Below are 26,496 nucleotides of genomic sequence, written 5' to 3'. Positions count from 1 at the left end.
GCCGAGTCATAGAGCTCCCCTCTTTTATAAGTTGCATGTTTGCAGCCTGTCCTCTGGTTTGATGCAGTGTTTGATGTGGGGCACCTTGTAAGTGGACCACCTTTGTAATGGTGTTCTACTTTGACATGAGTAGTTTTTCTTACAAGGAGAGTGCTGTTCTGTTGTTTAACTCAGTATTCTTGAGAAGTCTTTGGTGCTTTCTGCCCTTGCATGGTCAAGGGGTGTGGGGTCAGCTGTGTTTGTGGGCAGATGGCTTGAGTGCTCTCTCAGCAGGTTTAGAGATGATGCAAAATCTGGGGAGGGGCTGAGATGCTGGATGTTTGTGTCATGATGTAGAAGGAAGACGAGGTGTTGGAGAATGGGCAGATAGGAATGTCCTGATGTTCAACAGGAAGAAACAACAAGTTTTCCATGTAGGGAGGAATGGTGCCTGTTGTCAGAATATACTGGAGACTGAGAGGCTGGAAAGCAGCTTTGCTGAATACAGCTTTGTGGTGCTGGTGGAGAAGAAGCTCAGGATGGTGCAGCAATGCACCCTTGCAGCAAAAGCGGCCAAGAGTCCCCTGTGACAGCAATAGGAGATTTGTTAGCAATTTTTGGGTGGTGTGTGTGTGTGTTCTTGTTCTTTTCAATGCTGGTGAGTCTTTTATCACTAGAAGAAAGGCATGGATGTAGTGAAGCCATTCCAATACAGGACCTGCAAGATGCTGTAGGGACTGGAAGATCCTTGCTATGAGGATAAGCTTAGAGAGGTGGAAGGGTTTTTTTCACACAGGAGGCAAGGCTGCACAGGGCAGATGTCATCAGTGTGTTGTCCTGGGTTCAGCAGTAGCAGTCATTTTTTCTCCTTCTTGGTAGCTGGTGCCGTGCTGTGTTTTGACTTCCAGGCTGGGAACAGTGCTGATAGCAAGTATGTAGTTACTGCTCAAATGTTTGGATTGTCCAAGCCTCATGCTGTGCCAGGGAGGAGGGGTGGCCGGGAGGAAGGATAGACAGGACACCTGACCCAGGCTAGCCAAAGAGGTATTCCATATCATAGCATGTCATGCCCAGGATGTAACCGAGAGTTACATGGAAGGGCTGGAGATCTGAGGGGTTGGAGGAGGTATCGGTCGGTGCTCGGTGGAGCATGGTGGGGTGAGTTACCAGTCGGAGGGTGGTGAGGTGTTGCATTCTTTTTATTTGTTATTTCCTGTATAATTTTTATTATTGTTGGTGGTAGCAGTAGTGATTTGTGTTATACCTTAGTTATTAAACTGTTCTTATCTCAACCCGTGGGAGCTACATTCTTTGGATTCTCCTCCCTAGCTCTCCAGGAGTTGGAAGACCAAGGGGGGGGAGTGAGTGCATGAGCTCTGTAGTGGGGTTTAAACCATGACATAAGTCCATATACTGAGTGGTAGGGAATGAAGACAAGGGAGAGGGAATGTTCTCATCAGTGCTATATCCAGGGCAAAGCCTAATGGGGGAAGCTGTAAAGACAAGCCCTTTTCCTTGGAAGAGAGGGCAACACTTCTTCTATGTGATTGTGATCAGCAGTGGCACTGGTTGTGCAGGGAGGTGTTGGAGTCTCCATCCTTTGAGATACTGAAAACCTGACTAGATGTCGTTGACAGTGTGTTTATGCTGAGCATGCTTGAGGATTCTGGTCAGAAAGAGATGATCCCCAGAGGTCCCCTGTGCACTAAATGATTCTGTTTGCTATGGTTCTGCTTGTTGTGATGGCCATGTAGTTCTGCTTGGAAAGAGACTTTGGCAAGTATGTGCTGCCATGGAGAGCTTGTGTCTGGTGTGTGGGTAGAAGTGGATGATCATTTCCAAGGTTTTTGTCAAGGGAAGAGCTGTTGTGTGTGCTGGAAGCCCACAGGAGGGTTTTGCGGGGAATTTAATCCACTACAGTGGTCTGGTGGACATTTGCCACCAGTTTCATTGCCTATTGAGCCCTAGCTTTGTGCTGATTGAGGTTGGATGAGTACTGGGAGAAATGAAGAAGAGGAAGTGTCTGAGGCTGGGATGGAGTGGGTGGTTATTGAGGAAAAACTGGTGAAAAGGCAGGAGAACTAAGGGAACTGATGTGAGCTAAAAATAGGGCAAGCATGAGCCAGGTCCCCTTTGTGTAGCAGGTGTTGCCTGAATCCTGAGGTCTTTGTGGCCCCCAAAGTGAGCCGTGAACTAGAGGTTCCCAGTGGGGTTTAGGTTGTACGATAGTGTTAGAAGTGGACTGGATCAGAAAGAGAAGTGCAGAGAAGGAAGCTGGACAAGAGGAGGTTCATGAGCCATGTGACCAGGCAGCATGAGGTGGGCCCATTCTCTCCTGGATTTCAGGCGTGCTGAGGCACTGGGCTGGCTTTTATGCTGGTCCCCGAGGGGTGGGACAGCCTTTGGGCATGGCAGCATTTGTCAGCAAGCAGCTGGTGCGTGCCACAGCCTGGCAAGTCATGAGCTGGGCCGTGTTTTCCTTCCCACAACGCTCCCTTTGCATGTCCTCTGTTGAGGACGTGTCCTTCTGGCCATGGTGGCAGCTTTTAAGTATAAATATTAAAGGCCTAGGGCTTGGTATTGATGGGGCATTACATGATACTTGGCAGAAGATGTAACCAAAGCTTTGGAGAGTTTGGGTGTCAGCAGTGATGTTATCCTGTGACACTCGTTTGTTGTAGTTTGTGGCTGTGTTGTGAAGAGGGGGTCCATGTCCTTGCAGCCCTGTCAGGCTGGTCTGGGCCTTGAGGCTGTTCTGGCTGTGGGAGACTTCCATTTCCATCTCTTTCAGTCTCTTCCCACTTAGTTGGCAGGTCACTAAGCCTGGCTTTGGCCTTTCCCATTGGGTGAGCTCTATGGGAATCTTTCTGCCCTTGTGCTTGTGAAGTTGTCACTGTCTGTAGTGGGTTTACATGGAAATGTTTTGGTAGACATTGGGCTGCTGCTTTGTCTTCATTAAGAAGATGCCAGAAGGTTTCTCCAAATCTGATAGAGCGTGTGGGAAGGACCCAGGTAAGTTCTTGGAGTGCAATTTCCTGTGAAAGAGGCCCCGGAATGGAGCAGGGGAAGAGTGTGAGGGGTCAAAAAGAGCAGAGAAAGCATGGGGTGGACTGACCACAATTTCCTTTCTCATCCTTTCTCATCCCTCTGTGCTGTTTTGGGGAAGGGAGTAAGGAATTTAGAAGGGAAGATGAACCTTGATAAAGGGAGAGGTTCGGGGAAGGTGTTTTAAGATTTGTTTCAATTTCTCCTAATTCTAGTTTGATTTTGAGAAATGAATTTCCCCATAGTAAGTCTGTTTTGCTGCTGCTGGAACCCAGTGAGTGATGTCCATGTTCTTATCTCAGTTCAGGAGACTTCCGGCTCATTCTTCTGTCCCTTGTTCTCTTGAAGGTGAGGAGTGATAGAGCAGCTCATTGAGCACTTGGTGCCCAGCCAAAGTCTACAGACCATAGACCCACATCTTTGCAGGAATGCTGGGTCACAGTTTTGTTCCAACACTTGTCCTCAGTGCCCCATGCAGGGCTGTGCTGTGCCAAGGTGAAGGAGGATTGTGACCTCAGCGTGGAACCTTCTGTATGACCTCAGAGCATAGGGGTGTTGGCTTGGGTTCCCCTGCAGAGGTGGTTCAGAGATTCTGTAGCAGGGAGGATGGTGGTCAGGAGATGCTCTGCTTGGGTCACTGTTGGTCTTCACAGTGAAGAGGTGCTTATGGCTTGGGGAAACTCCAAGTCATCATCTGTGGACCCCCTAGCAAGGTGAGACCATGGCCTGGGAACTCTGGAATGTGTGGGATGCAGATCAAGCAGCCAAGTGGTCAGTGCAACACTGACACAGACCTGTTCAGAGGAAAATCTCAGAGCAGGAAGGGTGGTGACCTGCACACACTGCATGGGATACCCAAGGTCCTTGCAGCAAGGGGGGACTGAATCATGACTGTCTCTGTGGGTGTCCCTGGGACTCCACCTGAATGGTCTCATGAGTCTGTCATGAGTCCATCAGAGGCATGCTCCTGGGAGTGTTGTCATGTTCAAGACTGTCTTTTAGCCACCACTGGCTCAAGACTCTGTCATTTTGTGAAAGGAACCCAGGTGCCTGTCCTTGGTTGCCATAGTGACATAGTTCCCAGGAGAATCCCTGTGGCCTTTTTCACCCACACCGATGGCCTATTGGGCCCTGGTTTTGTGCTGCGTGAACTTGGAATGGCTTTGGTAGAAGAAAGGACAAGGCAGTATCAGATATTGGGATGCAGGAGAACTTTATTGAGACAAAAGCATGAAAATGTACAAGCGTAAAGAGGAAGAGAGCTGAGATTCAAGTAGGGTGACCATGCACTAAGGTCTTCTATATGCAGTAGATTTTGTCAGAGCAACGAGGTCTTCCTCGCTTGAACTGGCAGGAGCCCACTGGAGGTCCCCTGATGTAGTTTATCCTGTAAGATGCTGGTGCAGCACACAGTACTGCACGAAGCAGATGATGTGCAGTAGAGAAGGAATTTGGAGAAGAGGAAGACATCCATGCTAGATGTTAGCAGGCAGCTTGTCTGGCCCCTTTCCTGGTTGCTTTGTGCCACAAGAGAAGGAGCTGCAGAAGGTGAACTGGGGTGCCAGCATTAACGCAGACATGCATCCTCAGTCCATGTCTTTGCTTCTAGAATGTACGTCAGAGGTTTCATGCGTGTTGTCAAGAGCCCTTAGCAGATGTTGCAGCCCCTTCCACCACCGTAGCAGCCCAGGCCTCCAAAGCCGAAGCCCCCAGAGGAGACGGGCACTCCCTGGGCACCCAGGACGTTGCCCACGGCAGCGGATGAGGAGGATCCGACAGCGGTGCTCTGGGGGAAGGAGCTGAGGATGGGTCCTGGCAGGGTGACCAGCACGGTGGAAGGCTGGATGACGATGCGGGAGTCCTCACACTGCCTGACACAGGGCTCGTTGCAGCTGTTGGCCAGCGGGGTGGGTCCGCAGGGGCGGCAGAGGTCGTAGCAGGCCATGTGTGTGGTGTGGAGGGGCCCTGGCACAGGACAGGACAGGAGAGGAGAGGAGAGAGGTTGTGGGGAGAGCGGAGGGCGTGGGGGTGCGAGGGGCGATGGTGCAGGAGGGCGAGGCAGTGGGGAGGCTGTTGTGGGGCTGTGGGGCTGTGGTGCTGGGGAGGTGTGAGGGGTGCTGAGGCTGGGGCAGAGCGTGCTGGAAGAGCCGGGGCAGGGGGTGAGGAGCAGAGGGCAAGGGGCTTGAGGCTCACCTTGTTGAGCGCGCAGGAGAAGGCGTCAGCAGAGGCGAGTGAGGGACAGAGGCGCTGGGCCGGCTTTTATGCTGGTCCTGCAGTGCCCGAGGGGGCTGAGACAGTCTCTGTGCATAACAGCATGTTTGTGCAAGCAGCTGGTGCGTGTCAGATCCTGGCAAGCAATTAGTTGTGGTTGTGTTTTCCTTCCAAGAATTCTGGAAGGTCATGTGCTCCTGTTGAGGACGTGTCCTTCTGGCCATGGCGGCAGCTTTCATGTACAAGAAGCCAAAGGCTTTGTGTGGATGGTGCTTGTCAGGGCATTTGGCAGACCATGGAACAAGAGCATTGGAGATGTGTGAGTGTTAGTGATGTCATCCTGTGGCACTCATGGTTGTGGCTTGTGGCTGTGTTGTGCGGAAGTCGCCCCATGTCCTTGCAGCCCTGTCAGGCTGGTCTGGCCTTTGGTGCTGTGCTGGCTGTGAGGGACTGCACCTTCCATCACATTTGGTCCCTCCATGCATTGTTGCCAGGTCGCTAATCCAGTCTGTGGTCCTGTCCTTTCCTGTTTGGTGAGCTCTGTGGGTGTCATGGTGGCTTTTTATGCTTGTAAGGTTGTACTTGTAATGGGTTTATAAAAGTGCTTTTAGAAGATGCAGAAGCTTCCCCCAAGTGTCAGAGATCCTGTTTGTAGAATACGTTGAGTAAATTCGTGGAGCGCTTATTCCCTTGGAAGGGATTCCAGAATGGAGGAGGGAAAGTGTGTGAGGACCAAAGAGCATTAACAACAATGTATGTTGAACTGACAACAACCACCATTTCTCATCCCCATTTGCGGCTTTGAGAAAGGGAATGTGTAATTCATGAGGGAAGGTGAAAATGGAAGAATGTTTGGGGAGGGTGTTACAAGATTTGATTTATTTCACATAATTCTAGTCTGACTTTTTCGAACATTAATTTAATTTTGATAAATTAATTTCCGCAGGTTAAGTCTGTTTTGCTAGCAGTTCAGTAATCTTGTGCTTGTGAGTGGTTTCCATGTCGTTATCCTAATTTAGGAGCCTTTTGACATATTGCTGTCCCCCTACCCAGTTGAGGAAGGGGCGAGATAGAGCAGCTCAGTGAGCACTTGGTGCCCAGCTAAAGTGTACCCACCACAAAGCTCCATCTTTGCAGCAGAGCTGGGTCACAGCCTTGTTCCAACACTTGTCCACAGTGCCCCGTGCAGGTCCTCATTGAGCCAAGGTGAGGATTGTGAGCTCATATTGGGGCTTTCTGTGTGACCTCAGAGCAGAGGGGTGGTAGCTTGGGGGCCCCTGTAGAGGTGGTCCAGAGACTCTGGAGTAGGGAATGGAGTGGTCAGGAGTCCTTCTCTGTGAGTCATTGTTGGACCCCGCAGGAAAGAGGGGCTAGTGGTTGGGGAACCTCCAAAGCATCATTTGTGGACCCTACAGCAAGGAGAGACCATGACCTGGGAACTCTGGCATGTTTGGAATGGGGATCAAGCAGCCATGTCTTCAGTGCAACCTTTACCCATACCTGCGTCAGAGGAGGATCTCAGAGCAAGGAGGGTGGTGACCTGGGCACACTGTGTTGGTTACCCATGGTCATCAGCAAGTGGGGACCAGGCCATGAGATCCTTCGTGGGTGGCCCGTTGGCTGCCCCCGAATGATCTCATGAGTCTGTGGTGATTCCGTCAGAGGCAAGGGGAAGGCAGTGTTGTCATGTTCAAGACTGTCTTTGAGCCAGCACGGGCTCAAACCTCTGTCACTTTGTGAAAGCACCCCAGGTGCCAGTTTTTGTTGGCTGTAGTGGTATATTTCCCAGAAGAATTGTTGTGGTCTTTTTCACCCACACTGATGGCCTGTTGAGCCCTGGGTTTGTGCTTTGTGAAGTTGAAACAGATTTGGTAGAAGAAAGGGTGAGGAGGTATCACAGACTTGTATGCATGAGAACTTTATTGAGGCAAAAGAGTGAAAAAGTATAAGCATGATGTGGAAGAGAGCTCCCCTGCATTGCAAGAAAAGTGACCATGCACTGAGGTCTTCTGTTTGCAACAGATTTTGTCAGAGCTTAGAGGCTTCCTGACTTGCCTGGAGCAGAGTGCACTGGAGATGCCGTGATGCTATTTACCCATTGAGATGCAGTTTTCAACACACAGTTCTGGACATTGCAGACGGGGTGATGCAAAGAAGGTATTTGAAGAAGAGGAGGGGGTCCAAGGACCACGTTACCAGGCAACCTGTTCAGTCCCGTTCCCTGATTTCTTTTTGCCCTAAGAGAAGGAGCTCTGGAAGGTGAACTGGTGTGCCAGCAGACGTGAGTCCTCAGTCCATGCCTTTGCTTCTAGAATGTACGTGAGTGGTTTCATGCGTGTTGTCAATGGCCCTTAGCAGATGTTGCAGCCTCTTCCCCTGCCATAGCAGCCCAGGCCTCCGAAGCCGTAGCCAAGGCCGTAGCCGAAGCCCCCAGAGGAGACGGGCACTCCCTGGGCACCCAGGACGTTGCCCACGGCAGCGGATGAGGAGGATCCGACGGCGGTGCTCTGGGGGAAGGAGCTGAGGATGGGTCCTGGCAGGGTGACCAGCACGGTGGAAGGCTGGATGACGACGCGGGAGTCCTCACACTGCCTGACACAGGGCTCGTTGCAGCTGTTGGCCAGCGGGGTGGGTCCGCAGGGGCGGCAGAGGTCGTAGCAGGCCATGTGTGTGGTGTGGAGGGGCCCTGGCACAGGAGAGGAGAGGAGAGAGGGTGATGGGAGAGCGGAGGGCGTGGGGGTGCGAGGGGCGGTGGTGCAGGAGGGCGAGGCAGTGGGGAGGCTGTTGTGGGGCTGTGGGGCTGTGGTGCTGGGGAGGTGTGAGGGGTGCTGAGGCTGGGGCAGAGCGTGCTGGAGGAGCCGGGGCAGGGGGTGAGGAGCAGAGGGCAAGGGGCTTGAGGCTCACCTTGTTGAGCGCGCAGGAGAAGGCGTCAGCAGAGGCGAGTGAGGGACAGAGGCGCTGGGCCGGCTTTTATGCTGGTCCTGCAGTGCCCGAGGGGGCTGAGACAGTCTCTGTGCATAACAGCATGTTTGTGCAAGCAGCTGGTGCGTGTCAGATCCTGGCAAGCAATTAGTTGTGGTTGTGTTTTCTTTCCAAGAATTCCGCAAGTTCATGTGCTCCTGTTGAGGACGTGTCCTTCTGGCCATGGCGGCAGCTTTCAAGTACTAGAGGTCAAAGTCTTGGAGTTGATGGTGCATGTCAGGATATTTGGCAGACCATGCAACAGAAGCATTGGAGAGGTTGAGGTGTCTTCAGTGATGTCATCCCATAACACTCGTGTGTTGTGGTTTGTGGCTGTGTTGTGCAGAAGTAGCCGCATGTCCTTGCAGCCCTGTCAGGCTGGTCTGGCCTTTGGGGCTGTGCTGACTGTAAGGGACTGCCCCTTCCATCACATTCGGTCCCTCTGTGCCTTGCTGCCAGCTCACTAATCCTGTCTGTGGGCCTGTCCTTTCCTGTTTGGTGAGCTCTGGGTGTCGTGGTTTCTTTTTATGCTTGTAAGGTTGTACTTGTAATGGGTTTATACTGGAAGGTTCTGTTAGAAGATGCAGAAGGTTACCCCATGTGTCAGAGAGCCAGTTTGAAGAACACACATTGAGTAAATTCATGGAGCGCTGTTTCCCTTGGAAGGGATTCCAGAATGGAGGAGTGAAAGTGTGTGAGGACCAAAGAGCATTAACAACAATGTGTGTTGAACTGACTACGAGCCCCATTCCTCATTCCCATTTGCGGCTTAGGGGAAGGGAATATGAGGGAAGGTGAACATAGAAGAAGCATTGGGGAAGGTGTTTCAAGATTTGGTTTATTTCTCATAATTCTACTCTGACGTTTTTAAAAGTATTTTAGTTTTGATCAATTAATTTGTACGAGTCAAGCCTGTTTTGCTACCAGTGATGTCTTCTCTCGCCTGAGAGTGCTCTCCATGTCCTTATCTTAATATGGGAGCCTTTTGTGATATTGCTGTCCCCCTACCCAGTTGAGGAAGAGGAGTGATAGAGCAGCTCATTGAGCACTTGGTGCCCGGCCAAAGACTATGACCACAGACCCCCATTTTTGCAGCAGAAATGGGTCACAGGCTTGGTCCAGCACTTGTCATAAGTGCCCCATGCAGGGCTCTGTTGTGCCAAGATGAGGAAGACTGTGACCTTATAGTGGGGGGTTTCTGTGTGACCTCAGAGCAGAGGGGTAGTATCTTGGGGTCCCCTGCAGTGGTTGTCCATAGGTTCTGTAGCAGGGAGGATGGTGGTCAGGAGACCCTCTGCTTGGCTCACTATTGGTCTTCACAGTGAAGAGGTGCTGATGGCTTGGGGAAACTCCAAGTCATCATTTGTGGACCCAATAGCAAGGTGAGACCATGGCCTGGAAAATCTGGTGTGTGTGGAATGGGACCTTTCATCCAGAAGGTCAGTGCAACAAGGACACACTCCTGAGTCAGAGGAGGATGTCAGAGCAGGAAGGGTGGTGACCTGCACACACTGCATGGGATACCCAAGGTCTTTGCATCAAGGGGGGACTGGACCATGATCGTGTCTGTGCGTAACCATGGGACTCCACCCGAATGGTCTCATGAGTGTGTGGCCCCTCCATCAGAGGCATGCTCATGGGAGTGTTGTTAGGTTCAAGACTGTCTTTTAGCCAACAATGGCTCAAGACTCTGTCACTTTGTGAAAGCACCCCAGGTGCAAGTCTTTGTTGGCTGTGGTGGCATAATTCCCAGGAAAATCCTTGTGGACTTTTTTACCAACACTGAATTCCTGTTGAGCCCTGGCTTTGTGCTGTGTGAACTGGGAACAGATTTGGTAGAACAAAGGGCAAGAAGGTGTCAGAGGTTGGGTTGCAGGAGAAATTTATTGAGATAAAAGCATGAAAACGTACAAGCATAAGGAGGAAGAGAACTGAGATGCAAGTAGGGTGACCATGCACTGAGGTCTTCTGTATGCAGTAGATTTTGTTGGAGCACCGAGGTCTTCCTGGCTTGAATGTTTAGGAGCCCACTGGAGGTCCCCTGATGCAGTTTATCCTGTAAGATGCTGGTGCAGCACACAGTACTGCACAGAGCAGATGAGGTGCATCAGAGAAGGAATATGGGGAAGAGGAAGACATCCATGTTAGATGTTAGCAGGCAGCTTGTCTGGCCCCTTTCCTGGTTGCTTTGTGGCACAAGAGAAGGAGCTGCAGAAGGTGAACTGGTGTGCCAGCATTAACGCAGACGTGCATCCTCAGTCCATGTCTTTGCTTCTAGAATGTACGTGAGAGGTTTCATGTGTGTTGTCAAGGGCCCTTAGCAGATGTTGCAGCCTCTTCCACCACCGTAGCAGCCCAGGCCTCCGAAGCCGTAGCCGAAGCCCCCAGAGGAGACGGGCACTCCCTGGGCACCCAGGACGTTGCCCACGGCAGCGGATGAGGAGGATCCGACGGCGGTGCTCTGGGGGAAGGAGCTGAGGATGGGTCCTGGCAGGGTGACCAGCACGGTGGAAGGCTGGATGACGACGCGGGAGTCCTGGCACTGCCTGACACAGGGCTCGTTGCAGCTGTTGGCCAGCGGGGTGGGTCCGCAGGGGCGGCAGAGGTCGTAGCAGGCCATGTGTGTGGTGTGGAGGGGCCCTGGCACAGGACAGGACAGGAGAGGAGAGGAGAGAGGGTGATGGGAGAGCGGAGGGCGTGGGGGTGCGAGGGGCGGTGGTGCAGGAGGGCGAGGCAGTGGGGAGGCTGTTGTGGGGCTGTGGGGCTGTGGTGCTGGGGAGGCGTGAGGGGTGCTGAGGCTGGGGCAGAGCGTGCTGGAAGAGCTGGGGCAGGGGGTGAGGAGCAGAGGGCAAGGGGCTTGAGGCTCACCTTGTTGAGCGCGCAGGAGAAGGTGTCAGCAGAGGCGAGTGAGGGACAGAGGCGCTGGGCCGGCTTTTAAGCTGGTCCTGCAGTGCCCGAGGGGGCTGAGGCAGTCTCTGTGCATGACAGCATGTTTGTGCAAGCAGCTGGTGCGTGTCAGATCCTGGCAAGCAATTAGTTTTGGTTGTGTTTTCCTTCCAAGAATTCTGGAAGTTCATGTGCTCCTGTTGAGGACGTGTCCTTCTGGCCATGGCGGCAGCTTTCGTACTAGAGGCCAAAGGCTTGGGGTTGATGTTGCATGTCAGGATATTTGACAGACCATGCAACAGAAGCATTGGAGGGGGGGGGTGTCTTCAGTGATGTCATCCCATAGCACTCGTGTGTTGTGTTTTGTGGCTGTGTTGTGCAGAAGTAGCCCCATGTCCTTTGTGTGGATGGTGCTTGTCAGGGTATTTGGCAGACCATGGAACAAGAGCATTGGAGATGTGGGAGTGTTAGTGACATCATCCTGTGGCACTCATGGTTGTGGCTTGTGGCTGTGTTGTGCGGAAGTCGCCCCATGTCCTTGCAGCCCTGTCAGGCTGCTCTGGCCTTTGGGGCTGTGCTGGCTGTGAGGGACTGCACCTTCCATCACATTTGGTCCTTCCATGCATTGTTGCCAGGTCACTAATCCTGTCTGTGGTCCTGTCCTTTCCTGTTTGGTGAGCTCTGTGGGTGTCATGATGGCTTTTTATGCTTGTAAGGTTGTGCTTGTAATGGGTTTATAAAGGAAAAGTTCTGTTAGAAGATGCAGAAGCTTCCCCCTAGTGTCCAAGAGCCTGTTTGTAGAATACGTTGAGTAAATTCGTGGAGCGCTTATTCCCTTGGAAGGGATTCCAGTATGGAGGAGGGAAAGTGTGTGAGGACCAAAGAGCATTAACACCAATGTGTGTTGAACTGACAACAACCACCATTTCTCATCCCCATTTGCGGCTTTGAGGAAGGGAATGTGTAATTCATGAGGGAAGGTGAACATGGAAGAAGGTTTGGGGAGGGTGTTTCAAGATTTGATTTATTTCTCATAATTCTAGTCTGACTTTTTCGAACATTAACTTAATTTTGATAAAGCAATTTTCACAGGTCAAGTCTGTTTTGCTAGCAATTCAGTAATCTTGTGCTTGTGAGTGATTTCCATGTAGTTATCCTAATTTAGGAGCCTTTTGTCATATTGCTGTCCCCCTACCCAGTTGAGGAAGGAGCGAGATAGAGCAGCTCAGTGAGCACTTGGTGCCCAACTAAAGTGTACCCACCACAAAGCTCCATCTTTGCAGCAGAGCTGGGTCACAGCCTTGTTCCAGCACTTGTCCACAGTGCCCCGTGCACAGCCTCATTGAGCCAAGGTGAGGAGGATTGTGAGTTCATATTAGGGTTTTCTGTGTGACCTCAGAGCAGAGTGATGGTGGCTTGGGAGCCCCTGTAGAGGTGGTCCAGAGACTCTGAAGCAGGGAATGTAGTGGTCAGGAGTCCTTCTCTGTGAGTCATTGCTGGACCCCGCAGGAAAGAGAGGCTAGTGGTTGGGGAACCTCCAAAGCTTCATTTGTGGATCCTATAGTAAGGAGAGACCCTGACCTGGGAACTCTGTCATGTTTGGAATGGGGATCAAGCAGCCACGTCTTCAGCGCAACCTCTACCCATACCTGGGTCAGAGGAGGATCTCAGAGCAAGGAGGGTGGTGACCTGGGCACACTGTGTTGGTTACCCATGGTCATCAGCAAGTGGGGACCAGGCCATGAGATCCTTCGTGGGTGGCCCGTTGGCTGTCCCCGAATGATCTCATGAGTCTGTGGTGACACCGTCAGAGGCATGGAGAAGGCAGTGTTGTCATGTTCAAGACTGTCTTTGAGCCAGCACGGGCTCAAACCTCTGTCACTTTGTGAAAGCACCCCAGGTGCCAGTTTTTGGTGGCTGTAGTGGTATATTTCCCAGAAGAATTGTTGTGGTCTTTTTCACCCACACTGATGGCCTGTTGAGCCCTGGGTTTGTGCTTTGTGAAGTTGGAACAGATTTGCTAGAAGAAACGGTGAGGAGGTATCACAGACTTGTATGCATGAGAACTTTATTGAGGCAAAAGAGTGAAAAAGTATAAGCATGATGTGGAGGAGAGGTCCTCTGCATTGCAAGAAGAGTGACCATGCACTGAGGTCTTCTGTTTGCAACAGATTTTGTCAGAGCTTAGAGGCTTCCTGACTTGCCTGGAGCAGAGTGCACTGGAGGTGCCGCGATGCTATTTAGCCATTGAGATGCAGTTTTCAACACACAGTTCTGGACATCACAGACGGGGTGATGCAAAGAAGGTATTTGAAGAAGAGGAGGAGGTCCAAGGACCACGTTACCAGGCAACCTGTTCAGTCCCGTTCCCCGATTTCTTTTTGCCGTAAGAGAAGGAGCTCTGGAATTTGAACTGGTGTGCCAGCAGACGTGAGTCCTCAGTCCATGTCTTTGCTTCTAGAATATATATGAGTGGTTTCAGCTGTGTTGCCTATGGCCCCTAGCAGATGTTGCAGCCTCTTCCACCGCCGTAGCAGCCCAGGCCTCCGAAGCCGTAGCCGAAGCCCCCAGAGGAGACGGGCACTCCCTGGGCACCCAGGACGTTGCCCACGGCAGCGGATGAGGAGGATCCGACGGCGGTGCTCTGGGGGAAGGAGCTGAGGATGGGTCCTGGCAGGGTGACCAGCACGGTGGAAGGCTGGATGACGACGCGGGAGTCCTCACACTGCCTGACACAGGGCTCGTTGCAGCTGTTGGCCAGCGGGGTGGGTCCGCAGGGGCGGCAGAGGTCGTAGCAGGCCATGTGTGTGGTGTGGAGGGGCCCTGGCACAGGACAGGACAGGAGAGGAGAGGAGAGAGGGTGTGGGGAGAGCGGAGGGCGTGGGGGTGCGAGGGGCGGTGGCGCAGGAGGGCGAGGCAGTGGGGAGGCTGTTGTGGGGCTGTGGGTCTGTGGTGCTGGGGAGGCGTGAGGGGTGCTGAGGCTGGGGCAGAGCGTGCTGGAAGAGCTGGGGCAGGGGGTGAGGAGCAGAGGGCAAGGGGCTTGAGGCTCACCTTGTTGAGCGCGCAGGAGAAGGCGTCAGCAGAGGCGAGTGAGGGACAGAGGCACTGGGCCGGCTTTTATGCTAGTCCCTGATGGGCGGGACAGCCTTTGCGCATGGCAGCATTTGTCAGCAAGCAGCTGGAGCATGTCTGATCCTGGCAAGCAATTAGTTGTGGTTGTGTTTTCCTTCCAGGAATTCTGGGAGTTCGTGTCCTCCTGTTGAGGATGTGTCCTTCTGGCCATGTCGGCAGCTTTCAAGTACTAGAGACCAAAGACTTGAGGTTGATGGTGCATGTCAGGATATTTGGCAGACCATGCAACAAAAGCATTGGAGAGGTGGAGGTGTCTTCAGTGATGTCATCCCATAGCACTCGTGTGTTGTGGTTTGTGGCTGTGCTGTGCAGAAGTCGCCCCATGTCCTTGCAGCCCTGTCAGGCTGGTCTGGCCTTTGGGGCTGTGCTGGCTGTAAGGGACTGCCCCTTCCATTGCATTCGGTCCCTCTGTGCCTTGCTGCCAGCTCACTAATCCTGTCTGTGGGCCTGTCCTTTCCAGTAGGGTGACCTCTGTGGGTGTCGTGGTTTCTTTTTATGCTTGTAAGGTTGTACTTGTAATGGGTTTATACTGGAAGGTTCTGTTAGAAGATGCAGAAGGTTACCCCATGTGTCAGAGAGCCAGTTTGAAGAACACACATTGAGTAAATTCATGGAGCGCTGTTTCCCTTGGAAGGGATTCCAGAATGGAGGAGAAAAAGTGAGTGAGGACCAAAGAGCATTAACAAAAATGTGTGTTGAACTGACTACAAGCCCCATTCCTCATCTCCATTTGCGGCTTAGGGGAAGGGAATATGAGGGAAGGTGAACATGGAAGAAGGTTTGGGGAAGGTGTTTCAAGATTTGGTTTATTTCTCATAATTCTAGTCTGACATTTTTAAAAAGTAATTTAATTTTGATCAATTAATTTGTACGAGTCAAGCCTGTTTTGCTACCAGTGATGTGATCTGCTGCCTGTGAGTGATCTCCATGTCCTTATCTTAATCTGGGAGCCTTTTGTGATATTGCTGTCCCCCTACTCAGTTGAGGAAGAGGAGTGATAGAGCAGCTCAATGAGCACGTGGTGCCCAGAAAAAGTCTATGAACACAGACTCCCATCTTTGCAGCAGAAATGTGTCACAGGCTTGGTCCAGCACTTGTCATAAGTGCCCCATGCAGGGCTGTGCTCAGCCAAGGTGAGGAAGACTGTGGTCTCACAGTGGGGGCTTTCTGTGTGACCTCAGAGCAGAGGGGTGATATCTTGGGGTCCCCTGAAGAGGTGGTCCAGAGATTCTGTAGCAGGGAGGATGGTGGTCAGGAGACCCTCTGCTTGGCTCCCCGTTGATCTTCACAGTGAGGAGATGCTGATTGCTTGGGGAAACTCCAAGTCATCATTTGTGGACGCAGCAGCAAGGTGAGACCATGGCCTGGAATATCTGGTGTGTGTGGAATGGGACCTTTCATGCAGAAGGTCAGTGCAACAAGGACACATTCCTGGGTCAGAGGAGGATCTCAGAGCAGGAAGGGTGGTGACCTGCACACACTGCATGGGATACCCAAGGTCTTTGCATCAAGGGGGGACTGGACCATGAGATTGTCTGTGGGTAACCCTGGGACTACACCCAAATGGTCTCATGAGTCTGTGGCCACTCCATCAGAGGTGTTCTCATGGGAGTGTTGTTAGGTTCAAGACTGTCTTTTAGCCAGCAATGGCTCAAGACTCTGTAACTTCGTGAAAGCACCGCAGGTGCAAATCTTCGTTGGCTGTGGTGGCATATTTCCCAGGAGAATCTTTGTGGACTTTTTTATCGACACTGATTTCCTGTTGAGCTCTGGATTTGTGCTGCGTGAACTGGGAACATACTTGTAGAAGAAAGGGAGAGGAGGCGTCAGAGGTTTGGATGCAAGAGAAATTTATTGAGATAAAAGCATAAAAACATACAAGCATAAGGAGGAAGAGAGCCGAGATGCATCTAAGGTGTCCATGCACTGAGGTCTTCTGTATGTAGTAGATTTTGTCAGAGCACCGAGGTCTTCCTGGCCTGACTGCGGAAGAGCCGACTGGAGGTCCCCTGATGCTGCTTAGCCTTCAGGATGATGGTGCGTCAGATGGTACTGCACAGAGCAGATGGGATGGTACAGAAAAGGAATTTGGAGAATAGGAAGATATCCATGGGTGATGTTAAGAGGCGACCTGGGCAGGCCCTTTCCTGCTTGCTTAGTGCCATAATAGATGGAGCTGAGAAAGGTGAACTGGTGTGCCAGCATTAACATAGACATGCTTCCTCAGTCCATGTTTTTGCTTCTAGAATGTATATGAGTGCTTTCATGCATGTTTTCAAGGACCCTTAGCAGGTGTTGCAGCCCCTTCCACCGCCGTAGCAGCCCAGGCCTCCGAAGCCGTAGCCAAGGCCGTAGCCAAAGCCCCCAGAGGAGACGGGCACTCCCTGGGCACCTAAGACGTTGCCCACGGCAGCTGATGAGGAGGATCCGACGGCGGTGCTCTGGGGGAAGGAGCTGAGGATGGGTCCTGGCAGGGTGACCAGCACGGTGGGAGGCTGGATGACGACGCGGGAGTCCTCACACTGCCTGACACAGGGCTCGTTGCAGCTGTTGGCCAGCGGGGTGGGTCCGCAGGGGCGGCAGAGGTCGTAGCAGGCCATGTGTGTGGTGTGGAGGGGCCCTGGCACAGGACAGGACAGGAGAGGAGAGAGGGTGATGGGAGAGCGGAGGGCGTGGGGGTGCGAGGGGCGGTGGTGCAGGAGGGCGAGGCAGTGGGGAGGCTGTTGTGGGGCTGTGGGGCTGTGGTGCTGGGGAGGCGTGAGGGGTGCTGAGGCTGGGGCAGAGCGTGCTGGAAGAGCCGGGGCAGGGGGTGAGGAGCAGAGGGCAAGGGGCTTGAGGCTCACCTTGTTGAGGTGCAGGAGAAGGCGTCAGCAGAGGCGAGTGAGGGACAGAGGCGCTGGGCCGGCTTTTATGCTGGTCCTGCAGTGCCCGAGTGGGCTGAGACAGTCTCTGTGCATGACAACGTGTTTGTGCAAGCAGCTGGTGCGTGTCAGATCCTGGCAAGCAATTAGTTGTGGTTGTTTTCCTTCCAAGAATTCTGGAAGGTCATGTCCTCCTGTTGTGGGCATGTGTCCTCCTGTCCGTCTGGGCATGGCGGCATCTTTCAAGCATCAGAGACCAAAGGCTTTGTACTGATGAGGAGTGTTTGGACATTTGGCAGACCATGCAACAAAAGCATTGGAGAGGTGGGGGTGTTGTCAGCGATGTCATCCTGTGGCACTCGTGTCTGTGGTTTGTGGGTTTCTTGCAGAGCTTTCTCATGTCTGAAATAGAGCTCATCCCTTTGTATCTGTAAGAAAATCAAGAGGGTGGATCTGGCACATTAGGGGTTGGTCAGCCTGATCTGTGACCAGTGCTAGGCTCCATTTACTTTTCTCTCTTTTACAGGACAATCTATTCTCTTATGTCAACTCTATGTCCTGAGCTCATAATGAAATCACTGAAGGAATAAGGAATCGGGGCTGTACCCATTTTTGCGCAGTGTAGGTTAAGATGTAAATTCACTTCTCCAGTATCCAAGTCAGAACTTAGAACATCTGAGTCTTCTCATACTGCACTTATGAGAAAAAATATATAATTACCTGCCAATGGTAAGACTTCTTCTTCCTGCTCTGTCACATTTTGGATGTTACTTGTCTCACTCCTGGAAACATGAAAGACTCAGCATACCAAGTGCTGCTGAATCTGCTTCGAAAGCTTCTTAGGTTTAGCTGATGCTTTGTACCTTCCAGATTGGAGGTCTGGTCTGATGCCTTTCCATAGTTCAGTGGTTTCTGAGTGAACTGCCAGATAAAAGGTGATGTGCAGGAGACAGCAATTTCCAGGTGATAATGGCTGCATAGTGTCCATACAGCCCTTTCTTGCCACGTGTTCTGCCTAAATGGTGCCTCATTTGGACCTCATGGCGCTGCTACCAGGATACCTCATTCCCCACTCTTGTGGTTTAAACCCAAATCACACAGCTCATGCACTCACTCGCCCCCTTGCTCCCCCAACTATTGGAGAGTTTGGAAGGAGAGTCCAAAGAATGTATCTACCACGGGTTCAGATAAGAACAGTTTAATAACTAAGGTATAACAGAAATCACTACTGCTACTAGTACTACTACTAATAATAGTGATAAAGGAAATAACAAGTGAAGAGAATACAACACCTCACCAGCAACTGACCCATAACTCACCCCACCCTGCACGACCGAGCATCGACTGATACCTCCTCCATCCCCCCAGAGCTCCAGCCCTTCCGGGTCTCTCCCGGTTACATCCTGGTGATGACGTGCTGTAGTATGGAATATCTCTTTGGCTAGCCTGTGTCAGATGTCCTGTCTCTCCTTCCTCCTGGACACCTCTCTTCCCTGGCACAGCATGAGGTCCAGAAAGTCCTTGGACAAACCAAACATTTGAGTAGTAACTGAAAAAATACTTGCTATCAGCAACCGTTCCCAGCTTGAATGTCAAAACACAGCACTGCACCAGCTGCCAAGAAGGAGAAAAATGACTGCTACTGCTGAACCCAGGACACTCACCAAAAGCTGGGATAGCCAAAATCAGAGCAAGAGTTGAGTGAACAGTCACATGCACCCCAGGATGCAGTTTGCCCTCTTGTCTGCCATGGCACACTGCTGACTCCTATTGAACCTGCTGCCAGGCAGCACCCGCAGGTGCCTTTCTGCTGGGCTTCTCTCTAGCAACTCCTCTCCCAGGCTGTGCTTGTGTGCAGCATGGCTCCATGCCAGGCGCAGAATCCAGCATTTGTGCGTCTGAAATTTCCTGCCGTTGATGGCTGCCCAATGCTCCAAGCTACCGAGAACCTTCTGCAAGACCTCTTATCCCTCAAGAGAATCAACAGCATCTCCCAGTCCCATCAGCAAACTTGTGAACAGTGCATTCAACTGCTGCCTGTAGATGTGTGAGAAAAATATTGTTCCGAAATGGCCATAGAATGGAGCCCTGAGGACCACTGGAGGAGACCATTCACAAAGCACATCTAGCCCCATTCACTAGGACACTTTCAACTCCGTTCTTCAGCAGTTCTTTATCCAAAGTGTCATGTACCTGCTCATCCTACATCTGAATAATTTGTTCTGGATGATGTTGTGAGGGAGAAGAGTTCAGGCAAGGCAGACGCAAGATCCTGTTTCTGGGGAGAAGTGACCCTGTGTAGGAGGAACATCTGGGGGAGCAATTGATTGAAACCATCTTAGCAGAGAAAGACCTGGTGATCCTAATGGAGAGGAAACAGACCATGAGATGGCAACGTTCCCGTGTAAAAAAAAGGTGCACCAGTCTCCATGGCTGCATTCAGGAGTTTTGCACTGGTTAACGAGAGGGGACCATCCCTTTCTACCCAGAAATGGTGAGGACAATGCCATGTGGGATTCATTTCTTGGCTCCCCAGTGAGGAAGGATTTGGACATTATGGACCAAGAGCAGTACACGGTCACGCAGAGACTGGAAAGTCTGCATCACTCTTCATAGAGAAGAGGCTGGGAAGTGAGCCACCCAAGAGGAAAGGATGTGCAGGGGGCCCATCATCAATGTGAATTAACCCCTGATGGCAGGGAGAGAAATGGTGGGAACCCAGGTCTTGTCACTGGTGTGCACATGAAGAAAAAGAGGCCCTGGCTACAAGGGGAAGGAGATGGGATTGCATGGGCAAAGCAGGCAAGCCTTTTTCCCTGTATGGATGGGCAAAGAGTGGAAGAGTCGGTGGAGTCTCTGTATTGGCAGCTATTGAAAACCCAGCTTGCCATGGTCCCACAACACGCAGCTCTAGTTGCCCTGTTTAAGAAAAGGGATTAAAGTACCTTCTGTGGAGAGGTTCCTGCTGTTGAAAGTGATTGAGAGGAGACTCAGGCTGGGATGCTGGAGAATTTATTGAGACAAAAGAATGAAAATGTAAAAGCACCAAAAGCACCAAGTGGAAGTGAGGCAGCCTGAGGTGCAAGGAGTGCGACCGTGAGCAGAAGACTTCTGCTTGCAGTACATGTTGGCAGAGCACTGACTTCTTCCTGCCCTGCAGTAAAAGAAACATAGCAGAGGTCCCCCAATAGTCTTTGCCTTGTGCAAAGGGGTTTGGAGCAGAGAGTCCTGGACACAGGCAAAGAGATGCTGCGAAGAAAGAATTAGTACAATAGGAGGAGGTGCAGGGGCATCTCTTTCAGTCTCTTCTCACTTTGTTGCCAGGACACTAAGCCTGGCTTTGGGCCTTTCCCAGTGGGTGAGCTCTGTGAGTGTCCTGGTGCAATGGTGCTTGTGAGGTTGTCCCTGGCTGTAGTTGGTTTATGTGCAAGTGTTTTGGTAGACATTGGGCTGCTGTTTTATCTTCATTGAGAATATGTGAGGAAGTATTTCCAAGTGTGATGGAGCCTCTGGGAAAGATCCAAGTACGTTCCTGGGGAAGAACCTCCTGAACGGAACAGGTGAAGAGTGTGGCAGAAGGAAGAGCAGAGACAAAGTGGGGTGAACTGACCCCAGTTGCCCTTCTCATTCCTCTGTGCAGTTTTGTGCAAGGGAGAATGTAATTTAGAAAGGAAGATGAACCCTGAAGCAGGGACAGTTTGGGAGAAGGTGTTTTCAGATTTGTTTCAATTTCTCCTAATTCTACTCTGACTTTTGATGTTGATAAATGATTTTCCCCATATTAAGTCTGTTTTGCTGCCACTGGAAATCAGTGGGTGATCTCCGTGTTCTTATCTCAATTTAGGAGACTTTCATCTTATTCTTGTGTCCCCTATCCTCTTGAGGAAGAGGATTGATAGAGCAGCTCATTGGGCGCTTGGTGCCCAGACAACTTCCACTCAGAGACCCCTATCTTTGCAGCAGTGCTGGGTCAGAGGCTTGGTTCTGTACTTGTCCCCAGTGCCCCATGCAGGGCTGTGCTGAGCCAAGGTGAGGGGAATTGTGACCTCACAGTGGGGTCTTCCTTGTGACCTCAGAGCAGAGAGGTGGTGACTTGGGGTCACCTGCCGAGGTTGTCCAGAATTCTGTAGCAGAGAGGATGGTGGTCAGGAGACCCTCTGCTTGGCTCCCTGTTGTTTTTCACAGTGAAGAGGTGCTGATGGCTTGGGGAAAATCCAAGCCATCATTTGAGGACCCCACAGCAGAGTGAGACCATGGCCTGGAAAATCTGGTGTGTGTGGAATGGGACCTTTCATCCCGAAGTTCAGTGCAACAAGGACACAGTCCTGGGTCAGAGGAGGATCTCAGAGCAGGAAGGGTGGTGACCTGCACACACTGCATGGGACATGCAAGGTCCTTGCAGCAAGGGGGGTCTGGACCATGAATCTCTCTGTGGGTGGTCCTGGGACTCCACTTAAATGGTCTCATGAGTCTGTGGCCACTTCATCAGAGATGTGCTCATGGGAGTGTTGTCATGTTCAAGGCTGTCTTTGAACCAGCAATGGCAAAAACCTCTGTCACTTTGTGAAAGCACCCCAGGTACCTGTCCTTGCTGGTCATAGTGAGAAACTTTGCAGAAGCATCCCTGAGGCCTTTTTCACCCACACTGATGGCCTGTTGAGTCCTGGCTTTGTGCTGCGTGAGCTTGGAACAGCTTTGGTAGAAGAAAGGACAAGGAAGTATCAGATGTTGGGATGCAGGAGAACTTTATTGAGACAAAAGCATGAAAACGTACAAGCATAAGGAGGAAGAGAGCTGAGATGCAAGTAGGGTGACCATGCATTGAGGACTTCTGTATGCAGTAGATTTTGTCAGAGCACCGAGGTCTTCCTGGCTTGACTGCGGAAGAACCAACTGGAGGTCCTCAGATGCAGTTTACCCTGTAAGATGCTTGTGTGGCACACGGTACTAGACAAAGGAGATGGGGTGTTTCAGAGAAGGAATTTGGAGAAGAGGAAGAGATCTCTAGGCAATGTTACCAGGAAACCTCTGCTGGCCCCTTCCCTGCTTGCTTTGTGCCATAAGAAAAGGAGCTGTAGAAGGTGAACTGGTGTGCCAGCATTACTCCAGAAATGCATCCTCAGTGCATAACTTTGTTTCTAGAATATATGTGAATGTTTTCAGATATGTTACCAACAGTCCTTAGCAGATGTTGCAGCCTCTTCCACCACCGTAGCAGCCCAGGCCTCCAAAGCCGTTGCCAAGGCCGTAACTGAAGCCCCCAGAGGAGACGGGCACTCCCTGGGCACCCAGGACGTTGCCCACGGCAGCGGATGAGGAGGATCCGACGGCGGTGCTCTGGGGGAAGGAGCTGAGGATGGGTCCTGGCAGGGTGACCAGTACGGTGGGAGGCTGGATGACGACGCGGGAGTCCTCACACTGCCTGACACAGGGCTCGTTGCAGCTGTTGGCCAGCGGGGTGGGTCCGCAGGGGCGGCAGAGGTCGTAGCAGGCCATGTGTGTGGTGTGGAGGGGCCCTGGCACAGGACAGGAGAGGAGAGGAGAGAGGGTGATGGGAGAGCGGAGGGCGTGGGGGTGCGAGGGGCGGTGGTGCAGGAGGGCGAGGCAGTGGGGAGGCTGTTGTGGGGCTGTGGGGCTGTGGTGCTGGGGAGGCGTGAGGGGTGCTGAGGCTGGGGCAGAGCGTGCTGGAAGAGCCGGGGCAGGGGGTGAGGAGCAGAGGGCAAGGGGCTTGAGGCTCACCTTGTTGAGGTGCAGGAGAAGGCGTCAGCAGAGGCGAGTGAGGGACAGAGGCGCTGGGCCGGCTTTTATGCTGGTCCTGAAGTGCCCGAGGGGGCTGACGCAGTCCTTGTGCATGACAGCATGTTTGTGCAAGCAGCTGGTGCGTGTCAGATCCTTGCAAGCAATTAGTTGTGGTTGTGTTTTCCTTCCAAGAATTCTGTAAGTTCATGTCCTCCTGTTGTGGACGTGTCCTTCTGGCCATGGCGGCAACTTTTAAGAACTAGAGACCAAAGGGTTGAGTTTGATGGTCTATGTCAGGGCATTTGGCAGACAATGCAAGAAAAGCATTGGAGAGGTGGAGGTGTCTTCAGTGATGTCATTCTGTGGCACTCGTGGCTGTGGTTTGTGGTTTTCTTGCAGAGCTTCCCCATGTCTGAAATAGAGCTCATTCCTTTGTATCTGTAAGAAAATCAAGAGGCTGGATCTGGCACACTAGGGTTTGGTCAGCCTGTTCTGTCGCCAGTGCTTGGCTCCATTTACATTTCTCACATTTACAGGACAATTTATTCTTTTATTTCAACTCTATGTCCTGAGCTCATAATGAAGTACACTGAAGAAACAAGGAATCGGGGCTGTACCCAGAAAAATTGCAAAAGCCCAGTGTAGGTTAAGATGTAAATTCACTTCTCCAGTATCCAAATGATAACTTAGAACATCTGAGTCTTCTCATAATGCACTTATGAGAAAAATTATATAATTACCTGAAAATGTTAACAGTGCTTCTTCTTCCTGCTCTGTCACGGTTTGGATGTTACTTGTGTTACTCCTGGAAACCTGAAAGCCTCAGCATTCCAGGTGCTGCTGGATCTGCTTCAAAAGCTTTTTAGGGTTAGCTGATGCTTTGTACCTTCCAGATTGGAGGTCTGGTCTGATGCTTTTCCATAGTTTAGTGGTTTCTGAGTGAACTGCCAGACAAAAGGTGATGTGCAGGAGACAGCAATTTCCAGGTGATAATGGCTGCATAGTGTCCATACAGCCCTTTCTTGCCACGTGTTCTGCCTAAAGGGTGCCTCATTTGGACCTCACGACGATGCTACCAGGATATCTCATTCCCCACTGTCGTGGTTTAAACCCAAATCACACAGCTCATGCACTCACTCGCCCCCTTGCTCCCCCAACTATTGGAGAGTTTGGAAGGAGAATCCAAAGAATGTTTCTACCACGGGTTGAGATAAGAACAGTTTAATAACTAAGGTATAACATAAATCACTACTGCTACTAGTGCTACTACTAATAATAGTGATAAAGGAAATAACAAGTGAAGAGAATACAACACCTCACCAGCAACTGACCCATAACTCACCCCACCCTGAACGACCAAGCATAGAACGATACCTCCTCCATCCCCCCAGAGCTCCAGCCCTTCCGGGTCTCTCCCGGTTACATCCTGGTGATGACGTGCTGTAGTATGGAATATCTCTTTGGCTAGCCTGTGTCAGATGTCCTATCTCTCCTTCCTCCTGGACACCTCTCCTCCCTGGCAGAGCATGAGGCTCAGAAAGTCCTTGGACAAACCAAACATTTGAGTAGTAACTCAAAAAATACTTGGTATCAGCAACCGTTCTCAGCTTGAAAGTCAAAACACAGCACTGCACCAGCTACCAAGAAGGAGAAAAATAACTTCTACTGCTGAATCCAGGACACCCACTAAAAGCTGGGATAGCCAAAATCCGAGCAAGAGTTGAGTGAACAGTGACGTGCACCCCAGGATGCTGTTTGCCCTCTTGTCTGCCAGGGCACACTGCTGACTCCTATTGAACCTGCTGCCAGCCAGCACCCGCAGGTGCCTTTCTGCATGGCTGCTCTCCAGGATCTCTTCTCCCAGGCTGTGCCTGTGTGCAGCATCGCTCCATGCCAGGTGCAGAATCCAGCATTTGTGCTTCTGAAATTTCATGCCATTGATGGCTGCCCAATGCTCCAAGCTACCGAGATCCTTCTGCAAGACCTCTTATCCCTCAAGAGAATCAACAGCATCTCCCAGTCCCATCAGCAAACTTGTGAACAGTGCATTCAACTGCTGCCTCTAGATGTGTGAGAAAAATATTGTTCAGAAATGGCCATAGAATTGAGGCCTGAGGAACTCTGGAGGGGATCATTCACAAAGTACATCTAGACCCATTCACTAGGACACCTTTGGCCCTGTCCTTCAGCAGTTCTTTATCCAATGTATCATATACCTTCTCATCTGACATTTGAATAATTTGTTCTAGACGATGTTGTGAGGGAGAAGAGTTCAGCCAGGGCAGAAGCAAAGTTGTGTTTCTGGGGAGAAGTGTCCGTGTGTAGGAGGAACATCTGGGAGACCAATTGGTTAGAAACCATCTTAGCAGAGAAGGACCTCTTGATCCTAATGGAGAGCATACAGACCATGCGATGGCAACGTTCCCATGTAAAAAAAGGGTGCACCCGTCTCCATTGCTACATTCAGGAATGTTGCACTAGTTAATGGGAGCGGATCATCCATTTCTACCCAGAAATGGTGAGGACAATGCCATGTAGGATTCATTTCTTGGCTCCCCAGTGAGGAAGGATTTGGACATTATGGACCAAGAGCAGTGCACAGTCACTCAGAGACTGGAAAGTCTGCATCACTGTTCATAGAGAAGAGGCTGAGAACTGAGCCACCCAAGAGAGAAGGATGTGCAGGGGGCCCATCATCAATGTGAATTATCCCCTGATGGCAGGGAGAGAAGTGGTGGAAACCCAGGTCTTGTCACTTGTGTGCACATGGAGAAGAAGAGGCCCTGGGTACAAGGGGAAGGAGATGGGATGGCATGGGCAAAGCAGGCAAGCCTTTTTCCCTGTGTGGATGGGCAAAGAGTGGAAGAGTCGGTGGAGTCTCTGTACTGGCAGCTACTGAAAACCTTAACTTGCCATGGTCCCACAGCATGCAGCTCTAGTTGCTCTGTTTAAGAAAAGGGATTTAAGTACCTTCTGTGGAGAGGTTCCTGCTGTTGAATGTGATTCAGAGGAGACTCAGGCTGGGATGCTGGAGAATTTATCAAGACAAAAGAATGAAACTGTTAAAGCACCAAAAGCACAAAGTGGAAGTGAGGCAGCCTGAGGTGCAAGGAGTACGACCATGAGCAGAAGGCTTCTGCTTGCAGTACATGTTGGCAGAGCCCTGAGTTCTTCCTGCCCTGCAGTACAAGCAGCATAGCAGAGGTCCCCCAATAGTCTTTGACTTGTGCAAAGGGGTTTGGAGCAGACAGTCCTGGACACAGGCAAAGAAATGATGTGAAGAAAGAATTAGTACAACAGGAGGAGGTGCAGGGGCAATATTTGTGCATATCCTGGGCAAGCCCAGTGGCTTGTTTCCTCTCTTGGTGGCTCGAGACGAGGAGCTGTGGACAGCAGGTCCACGTGTCAGCAACTGTCTAGAACTGCATTCTCAGACGATGCCACATCTTCAAGGATGTAAGTGGTTGGTTACAGACAAGCTGTCAAAGGCCCTTAGCATATGCTGCAGCCTCTTCCACCACCGTAGAATGGAGAGGTTGGGGGAATGTATTTTCATATTTGTTTTTGTTTCTCCTAATACTACTGTGACTTTTAATTTTCATAAATGAATTTCCCTGAGTCCGTTTTGCTGGCACTGGAACCTGGAGAGTGATGTCCATGTCCTTATCTCTACTTAGGATCT

General features: G+C 51.3%; 6 protein-coding genes across 6 annotated transcripts; all 6 read right to left on the bottom strand.

Moving 5' to 3' along the window:
* Positions 1 to 4,414: 4,414 nt before the first annotated feature.
* LOC117436655 (feather keratin 1-like) lies at positions 4,415 to 5,252 on the bottom strand. The gene is made up of 2 exons (XM_034066031.1): positions 5,218 to 5,252; positions 4,415 to 4,989 (listed from the first exon to the last, which is right to left on the bottom strand). Exon 2 carries the CDS (start codon positions 4,967 to 4,969, stop codon positions 4,673 to 4,675), a length of 297 nt encoding a protein of 98 aa, XP_033921922.1. The 5' UTR covers positions 4,970 to 4,989; positions 5,218 to 5,252; the 3' UTR covers positions 4,415 to 4,672.
* A 2,137-nt stretch (positions 5,253 to 7,389) lies between these two features.
* On the bottom strand, positions 7,390 to 8,174 carry LOC117436308 (feather keratin 1-like). Its single transcript, XM_034064227.1, has 2 exons — positions 8,140 to 8,174; positions 7,390 to 7,921 (listed from the first exon to the last, which is right to left on the bottom strand). The coding sequence occupies exon 2, from the start codon at positions 7,899 to 7,901 to the stop codon at positions 7,587 to 7,589; it is 315 nt and encodes a 104-aa protein (XP_033920118.1). The 5' UTR covers positions 7,902 to 7,921; positions 8,140 to 8,174; the 3' UTR covers positions 7,390 to 7,586.
* A 1,900-nt stretch (positions 8,175 to 10,074) lies between these two features.
* On the bottom strand, positions 10,075 to 11,120 carry LOC117436506 (feather keratin 1-like). Its single transcript, XM_034064824.1, has 2 exons — positions 11,065 to 11,120; positions 10,075 to 10,836 (listed from the first exon to the last, which is right to left on the bottom strand). The coding sequence occupies exon 2, from the start codon at positions 10,814 to 10,816 to the stop codon at positions 10,514 to 10,516; it is 303 nt and encodes a 100-aa protein (XP_033920715.1). The 5' UTR covers positions 10,817 to 10,836; positions 11,065 to 11,120; the 3' UTR covers positions 10,075 to 10,513.
* Positions 11,121 to 13,133: 2,013 nt separating this feature from the next.
* On the bottom strand, positions 13,134 to 14,168 carry LOC117436520 (feather keratin 1-like). Its single transcript, XM_034064877.1, has 2 exons — positions 14,134 to 14,168; positions 13,134 to 13,905 (listed from the first exon to the last, which is right to left on the bottom strand). Exon 2 carries the CDS (start codon positions 13,883 to 13,885, stop codon positions 13,583 to 13,585), a length of 303 nt encoding a protein of 100 aa, XP_033920768.1. The 5' UTR covers positions 13,886 to 13,905; positions 14,134 to 14,168; the 3' UTR covers positions 13,134 to 13,582.
* Positions 14,169 to 16,365: 2,197 nt separating this feature from the next.
* On the bottom strand, positions 16,366 to 22,839 carry LOC101873768 (feather beta keratin-like). The gene is made up of 3 exons (XM_034063367.1): positions 22,815 to 22,839; positions 22,256 to 22,591; positions 16,366 to 16,498 (listed from the first exon to the last, which is right to left on the bottom strand). The coding sequence occupies exon 2, from the start codon at positions 22,569 to 22,571 to the stop codon at positions 22,257 to 22,259; it is 315 nt and encodes a 104-aa protein (XP_033919258.1). The 5' UTR covers positions 22,572 to 22,591; positions 22,815 to 22,839; the 3' UTR covers positions 16,366 to 16,498; position 22,256.
* On the bottom strand, positions 16,483 to 17,082 carry LOC117436238 (feather keratin 1-like). The gene is made up of 2 exons (XM_034063362.1): positions 17,058 to 17,082; positions 16,483 to 16,834 (listed from the first exon to the last, which is right to left on the bottom strand). Exon 2 carries the CDS (start codon positions 16,812 to 16,814, stop codon positions 16,500 to 16,502), a length of 315 nt encoding a protein of 104 aa, XP_033919253.1. The 5' UTR covers positions 16,815 to 16,834; positions 17,058 to 17,082; the 3' UTR covers positions 16,483 to 16,499.
* Positions 22,840 to 26,496: the final 3,657 nt, after the last annotated feature.

The sequence above is a fragment of the Melopsittacus undulatus genome, chromosome 1 (assembly GCF_012275295.1).
Source record: "Melopsittacus undulatus isolate bMelUnd1 chromosome 1, bMelUnd1.mat.Z, whole genome shotgun sequence".
NCBI classification, from domain to species: Eukaryota; Metazoa; Chordata; class Aves; order Psittaciformes; family Psittaculidae; genus Melopsittacus; species Melopsittacus undulatus.
This window is presented reverse-complemented; position numbering and strand designations above follow the sequence as displayed.

Excerpts from the sequence above, each read along its gene's own strand:
- LOC117436520 (XM_034064877.1), bottom strand. The coding sequence starts at position 13,885 with ATGGCCTGCTACGACCTCTGCCGCCCCTGCGGACCCACCCCGCTGGCC.
- LOC117436506 (XM_034064824.1), bottom strand. The coding sequence starts at position 10,816 with ATGGCCTGCTACGACCTCTGCCGCCCCTGCGGACCCACCCCGCTGGCC.
- LOC117436238 (XM_034063362.1), bottom strand. The coding sequence starts at position 16,814 with ATGGCCTGCTACGACCTCTGCCGCCCCTGCGGACCCACCCCGCTGGCC.
- LOC117436655 (XM_034066031.1), bottom strand. The coding sequence starts at position 4,969 with ATGGCCTGCTACGACCTCTGCCGCCCCTGCGGACCCACCCCGCTGGCC.
- LOC117436308 (XM_034064227.1), bottom strand. The coding sequence starts at position 7,901 with ATGGCCTGCTACGACCTCTGCCGCCCCTGCGGACCCACCCCGCTGGCC.
- LOC101873768 (XM_034063367.1), bottom strand. The coding sequence starts at position 22,571 with ATGGCCTGCTACGACCTCTGCCGCCCCTGCGGACCCACCCCGCTGGCC.